This window comes from Malaclemys terrapin, chromosome 3, assembly GCF_027887155.1.
Source record: "Malaclemys terrapin pileata isolate rMalTer1 chromosome 3, rMalTer1.hap1, whole genome shotgun sequence".
Lineage (NCBI taxonomy): Eukaryota > Metazoa > Chordata > Testudines > Emydidae > Malaclemys > Malaclemys terrapin.
The window spans coordinates 21,696,996-21,706,246 of NC_071507.1; the positions used below are offsets into that span (position 1 = coordinate 21,696,996).

The 9,251-nt window shown below is 51.1% G+C and overlaps 1 protein-coding gene across 1 annotated transcript; it reads right to left on the bottom strand.

Annotated features, from left to right (window-relative positions):
* Positions 1-227: 227 nt before the first annotated feature.
* LOC128833735 (myb/SANT-like DNA-binding domain-containing protein 1) lies at positions 228-7,618 on the bottom strand. Its single transcript, XM_054021831.1, has 3 exons — positions 7,017-7,618; positions 5,895-6,022; positions 228-290 (listed from the first exon to the last, which is right to left on the bottom strand). The coding sequence occupies exons 1-3, from the start codon at positions 7,591-7,593 to the stop codon at positions 228-230; spliced, it is 768 nt and encodes a 255-aa protein (XP_053877806.1). The 5' UTR covers positions 7,594-7,618.
* Positions 7,619-9,251: the final 1,633 nt, after the last annotated feature.

Genomic DNA, 9,251 nt, shown 5'->3' on the forward strand with positions numbered 1-9,251 from the left:
CTGGTTCCTAAATCAAACCATTGAAAGGCCCAAATCAGCACTGAGGCACTTAAATACCAATGTTAGGTACCTATCTTCAGGGGCCCATGCTTGAAAATTTGCCCCATCCTTGTTTATATCATCTGGATACCAGTGAATGAACAGAGGCTTATGGTAACATTTGTATTTAGTGATTATTATCAATTTTGAATATGTAGTGACTGGAACTGGCAAAACTCCCACTGACTTCAATGATTGTACTCCAGGTTTTTACTGGTGATTAATTCAACCAAGGAGCAATTTCCATTTGCCTTAAGGACACAGAACAAGAAGCAAATAGCGTGCACTTACTTTTACTTTTAAAATGATGTGAAGTTATATGCAAATTAAGTGTGACTCAGGCCTGTGGCAAGTTGCCAAGGAAGCCCATGTTGAGTCAAAGGGTGGGCACCCTAGCTGAAATGCCAGTCTTTAGACAGTGTGCCTTTCAACACTGCACACAAAAGATGCATGGGAATGCTGCTAGGAAGCCAGGTATGGGTTAGCTCTCAATGGTCACATTACAGGGTGGAGGATACATTCTGCCAAGGCCACCATTTCCCACTCTGTTTTTGCTGTCTCCATGGGCACCAGTGGGACCACTCATGACAACAAGGTTCGTGGCATTGCGTTCTGTGTTTGCATCCATTAGCAGTGAAGCCCTGATCCAAAGTGAATGGGAGTCTTCCCATTGATTTCTGGCTTTGGATTAGGCCACTAGTAAGAAATGCAGGGATAATTTTATATAGACAGGAACTGTGTTTCCATTGCTATTGTTTACATTAGGAAGGACACTTTAGATTTTGTATTTTTGCTCAGCTACTATTAATTCATCCAGTTCTGGTTCAAGCAAATTCATGGTTTCCTGCAAAGCAAAATTGTTTGTGCTCTGACCTGATGGGAAAGCCTAATTTAAGTGTGTGGCTTTCTTGTAAACCCTGCACTCTACCATGCCAGGTGGCAGATGAGAGACAGAATAGGGAAATAAGCAACATGGCCAGAACTGCACAAATAGTGTGTGTACATGCTTGTGGAGATAGCTAAGGGGATGGGGAGCAAGATTACTTGTTAGACAAGAGGAATAGAGGGATGTGTGACATGACCCATCCAGGGCAGTGGCATAGAATGAATCATACAATCATAGCATATCAGGGTTGGAAGGGACCTCAGGAGGTCATCTAGTCCAACCCCCTGCTCAAAGCAGGACCAATCCCCAACTGAATCATCCCAGCCAGGGCTTTGACAAGCCTGACCTTAAAAACCTCTAAGGAAGGAGATTCCACCACCTCCTGAGGTAACCCAGTCCAGTGCTTAACCACCTTCCTAGTGAAAAAGTTTTTCCTAATATCCAACCTAAAGCTCCCCCACTGCAACTTGAGACCATTACTCCTTGTTCTGTCATCTGGTATCACTGAGAACAGTCTAGATCCATTCTCTTTGGAACCCCCTTTCAGGTAATTGAAAGCAGCTCTCAAATCCCCTCTTCCTTCTCTTCTGCGGACTAAATAATCTCAGTTCCCTCAAGTTCTCCTCATAAGGCATATGCTCCAGCCCCCTAATCATTTTTGTTGCCATCCACTGGACTTTTTCCAATTTTTCCACATCCTTCTTGTAGTGTGGGGCCCAAAACTGGACACAGTATTCCAGATGAGGCCTCACCAATGCCGAATAGAGGGGAATGATCATGTCCCTCGCTCTGCTGGCAATGCTCCTACTTATATAGCCCAAAATGCTGTTAGCCTTCTTGGCAACAAGGGCACACTGCTGACTCATATCCAGCTTCTCGTCCACTGTGACCTCGAGGTCCTTTTCTGCAGAACTACTGCCTAGCCACTTGGTCCCTAGTCTGTAGCAGTGCATGGGATTCTTCCATCCTAAGTGCATGACTCTGCACTTGTCCTTGTTGAACCTCATCAGATTTCTTTTGGCCCAATCCTCTAATTTGTCTAGGTCTCTCTGTATCCTATCCCTACCCTCCAGCGTATCTACCACTCCTCCCAGTTTAGTGTCGTCTGCAAACTTGCTGAGGGTGCTATCCATGCCATCCTCCAGATCATTAATGAAGATATTGAACAAAACCGGCCCCAGGACCGACCCTTGGGGCACTCTGCTTGATACCAGCTGCCAACTAGACATGGAGCCATTGATCACTACCCGTTGAGTCCGACGATCTAGCCAGCTTTCTATCTACCTTATAGTCCATTCATCCAGCCCATACTTCTTTAACTTGCTGGCAAGAATACTGTGGGACACCGTATCAAAAGATTTGCTAAAATCAAGGAATAACATGTCCACTGCTTTCCCCTCATCCACTGACCCAGTTATCTCCTCATAGAAGGCAATTAGGTTAGTCAGGCATGACTTGCCCTTGGTGAATCCATGCTGACTGTTCCTGATCACTTTCCTCTCCTCTAAGTGCTTCAGAATTGATTCCTTGAGGACCTGCTCCATGATTTTTCCAGGTACCGAGGTGAGGCTGACTGGCCTGTAGTTCCCCAGATCCTCCTTCTTCCCTTTTTTAAAGATGGGCACTACATTAGCCTTTTTCCAGTCATCTGGGACCTCCCCCAATTGCCATAAGTTTTCAAAGATAATGGCCAATGGCTCTGCAATCACATCTGCCAACTCCTTTATCACCCTCGGATGCAGCGCATCCGGCCCCATGGACTTGTGCTCGTCCAGCTTTTCTAAATATTACTGAACCACTTCTTTCTCCACAGAGGGCTGGTCACCTATTCCCCATACTGTGCTGCCCAGTGCAGTAGTCTGGGAGCTGACCTTGTTCGTGAAGACAGAGGCAAAAAAAGCATTGAGTACATTAGCTTTTTCCACAACTTCTGTCACTAGAGATGTTATGATTCCCCAGAGGGCTTAAGTTCTGAGTGTCCCAGAACACTGTTGGCACAAAAGAACTTGTTCTTCCTACCATGTTGCACGGCATCATGCACAGTGAGTCTCACACTAGCACTAGTGGGTCTCCAGGATCTGGGGATCCCTTACAACTGCTGGTCTGGCAGCATTGTCTGAATTAGCCTTGAATTCATTTGAGAATGAATGAGGGTTAGAATTGTAAAGATGAGTAGTTCAGTCAGTAGCCTCTGATTTGTGGGTTACTTAGGCCATGTCTACACTACGAGAGTAGTTCGATTTTACTTACATCGAATTTTTGGAATCGATATTGCAAAGTCGAACGTGTGTGTCCACACTAAGGACAGTAATTCGACTTTGTGAGTCCACACTAACGGTGAAAGCGTCGACATTCGAAGCGGTGCACTGTGGTCAGCTATCCCACAGTTCCCGCAGTCCCCGCTGCCCATTGGAATTCTGTGTGTAGCCGCAAAAGCCTTCTGGGTAAAAAAATGTGTCCAGGGTGCTTTTGGGTAACTGTCATCATCCGTCCATCACTCCCGCCCTCCCTCCCTGAAAGTGCCGGCGGGAAATCAGTTCGCGCACTTTTCCAGTCATTGACAGCGCGGACGCCACAGCACTGCGAGCATGGAGCACGCTGTGACCATCGCTGCAGTTGTGGCCGCTCTCAACGCCTCGCAGCTTATCATACACCTTTCCCTGAGGCAGATGCAGATAAGTCAGGCGAGGAGGCTACGGCACCGCGGTGAGGGCCTGAAGTCTGAGAGTAGCACAGACCTCTCAGAAAGCACAGGACCCAGCGCCGAGGACATCACGGTGGCAATGGGTCATGTTGATGCCGTGGAACGGCGATTCTGGGCACGGGAAACAAGCACTGAGTGGTGGGACCGCATAGTGCTGCAGGTCTGGGATGAATCCCAGTGGCTGCGAAACTTTCGCATGCGGAAGGGAACTTTCCTGGAACTTTGTGAGTTGCTGTCCCCTGCCCTGAAGCGCAATGACACCCGGTTGCGAGCTGCCCTGACTGTCCAGAAGCGAGTGACCATAGCCCTCTGGAAGCTTGCAACGCCAGACAGCTACCAGTCAGTCGCGAACCAGTTTGGGGTGGGCAAATCTACCGTGGGGGTTGTTGTGATGCAAGTAGCCAAGGCAATCGTTGATGTACTGCTGCCAAAGGTAGTGACCCTGGGAAACGTGGAGGCGATCTTAGATGGCTTTGCAGCGATGGGATTCCCAAACTGCGGTGGGGCCATAGATGGAACTCACATCCCTATCCTGGCACCGGACCACCAGGCCAGCCAGTACATTAACAGAAAGGGCTACTTTTCCATGGTGCTGCAAGCACTGGTGGACCACAGGGGACGTTTTACCAACATCTACGTGGGATGGCCGGGCAAGGTTCATGACGCTCGTGTTTTCAGGAACTCTGGTCTGTTTAGACGGCTGCAGCAAGGTATTTACTTCCCGTACCACAAAATAACTGTTGGGGATGTGGAGATGCCTATAGTCATCCTCGGGGACCCAGCCTACCCGCTAATGCCCTGGCTCATGAAGCCCTATACTGGCGCCCTGGACACTGAAAAAGAACTCTTCAACTACCGGCTGAGCAAGTGCAGAATGGTGGTGGAGTGTGCTTTTGGCCGTCTCAAGGGGAGATGGAGAAGCTTACTGACTCGCTGTGATCTCAGCGAAACCAATATCCCCATTGTTATAGCAGCTTGCTGTGTGCTCCACAATCTCTGTGAGAGCAAGGGGGAGACCTTTATGGCGGGGTGGGAGGTTGAGGAAAATAGCCTGGCTTCTGATTACGCACAGCCAGACAGCCGGGCGATTAGAAGAGACCAGCAGGACGCGCTGTGCATCCGGGAGGCTTTGAAAGCTAAGTTCCTGAGTGAGCAGGGTAACCTGTGACTTTAAAGTTTGTGTACAGAGAAGCTGAACCTGCCCCTGTTTCTTTACCCAGTTAATGTTGACTATCCTATCCAGTTACATACCCCCTTCGCCCCCCTTCCAACACACGTTTCGAAATAAAAATAGTTCTACTTTGTTAATGCACACCGTTTTCTTTAATACTGTTTTCGCGGGAATTTTTTAAAACTGGGACGCAGACTGTGGTGCGGAGCGGGTGTAGTGTAGTGACGCAAATGAAGCTTCTAAACTCAAGGATTGACAGGCTCCGCTGTGGTGGGATGGTTGTTTCAATGGAGCCTGTCACCCCTCCTGATCGGGACTGTGTGTATGGGGGGGCTATGTGACTTTGTGGCAGGGGGAGGACGGTTACAGATCCCCTGCTGTGTGGCTCTGTGATCCTGCATAAGGACCGTTGCTTAAGATCTGTAACTGCCCTCCCCCGCCACAAAGTCACAGAGCAACCCACCCCCCACCACATAACATGAAAACCACCTCCCAGACTAACCAGGGTAACTAGTCACTGCATCACTGCACTGTGTATGTGCCCTGCTGCTGTACCTGCCCCCGCCTATGTACCCTGCCAAAGGTGACTGTCCTGTCCAATTACCAACCCCCTTTCCCCTCCTCCTCCAAAAGAACATGATGGAAACAGTAGTTAACAGAAACATATTTTTTATTATCAACTACACATGGAACTGGGAGGTGAAACTTGGACGGGGGCTTGTGTCAGGCGGGAAGGAAAGAACTTGTCAAATTTTGGGGAATGAGAGCCTTCTGCTACTAGAGCTCTCTGCAGGGGTGGAGTGAGAGTTAGCACGGACTCTGCCGCCTCTCCTTCTTTGGACTTTGGGTGAGGTGGGTATGGGACTTGGTGGCGGGGGAGGGCGGTTAGAGATAGACTGCAGCGGGGCTCTGTCCTCCTGCCTCCGTTCCTGCAGAACATCCACAAGGCGCCGGAGCATGTCTGTTTGCTCCCTCAGTAGTCCAAGCAGCGTTTGAGTCGCCTGCTGGTCTTCCTGCCGCCACCTCTCCTCCCGATCTATGTTTGCTTGGTGCATTTGGGACAAGTTCTCCCGCCACTGGGTCTGCTGTGCTGCCTGGGCTCGGGAACAGGCCACAAGCTCCGAGAACATGTCCTCCCGTGTCCTCTTCTTCCTACGCCTAATCTGCGCTAGCCTCTGGGAGTGTGATGCCAGGCTAGGTTGTGAGACAGTCGCAGATGGGGCTGTGGGAATGGGAAAAAGGGAGTGAATTCCTCAGAAAGATAAATGTAGTTGTGAACAAAGAACATAGTCTTTCTCTGTGAACAAGACCATGCACAGCACCTATCACATGCGCACTCAGTACAAGGTCGAATTCTCAGCCTTCGCATTCAGTGCCTGGGGTCTTGCACAGCACATTTGAGAAGCGGGGCAGCACAACGGAATTTTTGTTGCAGGCAGACATGGTAAGCCGTAGACTTGTGGCAGTTTAAAACTTTTATATTACCACTGGCCTCATTTCACATTGAAAGCAATGTCAGTCCCTGCTGCCAGCAATCCGGCAAGCGGGAACTCTACCCCTGTCTCACCCCCTCGCGGCTGTCCCCGGGAACGATCCCTTTCGGCTGCCCCTCTCCCGCCTCCACCGCATGGCTGCAAACCAGCGGTTACAGTTCTGTAAAGGAACGAGCAAGCAGTCCCAACACTAACATTCCCCTACCTAATTCAAAGCAGGTCACCATGAGCGACATCACCCTGATGAGGATCTCTGACAGCGAGAAAGAGAGAATGCTCCGGGAAAGCCTCCAAAGACCAGGGCCGTATGCCGCCCAGCTGTGCAGAGCAATGATTCCCGAGTACTTGATTGTCTCGTGGCACGGCAACGTGTCGTACTACGGAGGACCCAATAAGGCCGCTCTCCCCAGGAACCTCATGCAACGGCTTTCCAATTACCTCCAGGAGAGCTTCATCGAGATGTCCCAGGAGGATTTCTGCTCTATCCCCGGACATATAGACCGCATTTTACTGTAGCTGCAGTAGCAGGGACTAAACAGTAGAGCGGCTTGGGCAGGACAATCACGCAAAACCGGACATTGCTAGATTTTTTTTCAAAACTTGCACTGCCCATGACTGAACCGTTAAGCGCCTAGGGCAAAGTAATCATGAACAACCCATTCTTTTAATTGTTAATATTCCTGTTCTGTTAAAAATAAATGTTTAGATGTTTACAACACTTACTGGCTGATCCTTCCCCAGATTCTGTGTCCGGGGTAACGGCTGGGGACGGTTGGTAGGGGATCTCTGTAAGGGGGATGAAGAGATCCTGGCTGTCGGGGAAATCAGCATTGTGAGCGCTGCCGACTGCCTCGTCCTCCTCATCTCCTTCCTCATCTTCCCCGTCCCCTAACATGTCCGAGGAACCGGCCGTGGACACTATCCCATCCTCAGAGTCCACGGTCAGTGGTGGGGTAGTGGTGGCGGCCGCACCGAGGATAGAATGCAGTGCCTCGTAGAAACGGGATGTCTGGGGATGGGATCCGGAGCGTCCGTTTGCCTCTTTGGTCTTCTGGTAGCCTTGTCTCAGCTCCTTGATTTTCACGTGGCACTGCGTTGCATCCCGGCTGTATCCTCTCTCTGACATGTCTTTAGAGATCTTCTCATAGATCTTTGCATTCCGTTTCTTGGAGCGCAGCTCAGAAAGCACGGACTCATCGCCCCACACAGCGATGAGATCCAAGACTTCCCGATCAGTCCATGCTGGGGCCCTCTTTCTATTCAGAGACTGCACGGCCATCACTGCTGGAGAGCTCTGCATCGTTACCAGTGCTGCTGAGCTTGCCACGATGTCCAGACAGGAAATGAGATTCAAACTGGCCAGACAGGAAAAGGAATTCAAATTCAAATTTTCCCGGGGCTTTTCCTGTGTGGCTGGTCAGAGCATCCGAGCTCGTACTGCTGTCCAGAGCGTCAACAGAGTGGTGCACTGTGGGATAGCTCCCGGAGCTATTAGCGTCGATTTCCATCCACACCTAGCCTAATTCGACATGGCCATGTCGAATTTAGCGCTACTCCCCTCGTCGGGGAGGAGTACAGAAGTCGAATTAAAGAGACCTCTATGTCGAACTAAATAGCATCGCAGTGTGGACGGGTGCAGGGTTAATTCGATGTAACGGCGCTAACTTCGACATAAATGCCTAGTGTAGACCAGGCCTCAGTTACAGTTACAATAACACCTCTTACTCCACAAAAAAGTTCCTGAATAACTGAGAAACCTAATGACTATAAAAAAGCACCCAAACCTCAATAACTAATGATTAGCAAGAAGGAGAATAATGCACGATAACTTTTGGTCACATGACCCTTTCTTGAGCTACTGTATTGAGAATCCTAGGGTATAATTATATGTATAGAGCACCATTTCTCAAATGTGGCCAGCAGCAGGGTGAGGAGCGTGGGTGGGGCTCTGGCTGTGAGCTGGGGAGTGAGGAGACGGCAGGGGTGAGGTGAGGAGGCGAGAGACGAGTGGGGGTGGGTGAGGATGCAGGAGGCAAGCAGGGGTGGGGTGAGGAGGCGAGAGATGAGCGGGGGTGGGGTGAGGAGGTGAGAAGCGAGCGGGGGTGGGGTGAGGAGGTAGGAGGCGAGTGGGAGTGGAGTGAGGAGACAAGTAGGGGTGGGGTGAAGAGGCGAGTGGGGGGCGGACAGGGGGCAGGAGTTGCGGGGGAGGAGGCGACCAGCAAGACGAATGGCGGGGGAGGCCCTGGCAGAAGAGTGAGAAGGTGAGCAGTGCGCCACCAGTGACCAGGAGCTCTCGTGGTGGGCAGGGGGGTGCTGCAGCAGGGGAGTGAGGGGGCGAGCGGTGGGTGGGGGAGTGAGGAGGGACACAGGAGGCGAGCGGTGCGTCGGGGGTGAGGAGGTGAGTGGCAGGCGCATGGGTAGTGGGTGGAGCCCCCCTCTGGGGAGGCTAGCCCCCGACTGTCCCCGGCAGCTGGAGCTTCAAGACCCCCTGCGTCTGGAGCCACAGGCCCCCCCACCCGAAGAGCCCCGAGCGCCCCCCCCCGCCATGGCCGGAGGAGCCCCAGGCTGGCCGAAGCTCTGGGACCCGCCCCCCCCCACCTGCCTGGAGGAGCTCTGGGCTGGCCGAAGCCCAGAGCTCTCCATCCCCCTCGTCCAGAGGAGCTCCGGGCTGGCTGAAACCCTGACCCCCCCCCCCACCTGGAGGAGGCCCAGGCCACCCACAGCCGTGCCTCCCTTCCCTTCTGCTCCCCAGACCGAAGTTACCCAGATATGTTTTTCATTATTATTTGCACTTTTATTTTATAAAAGCATTTTTAAATTTACTTCAGGGTTGTTATACAGACAACCACTTTTACCAAAAAAGTAAAAGAAAAAATAATAAAAAAGACAAGACTGTGCAAAGCACCTTATTTGTGTTTCTATTCTGTTAAGTCCAGTAAAGAATAAAGATAACTGTGC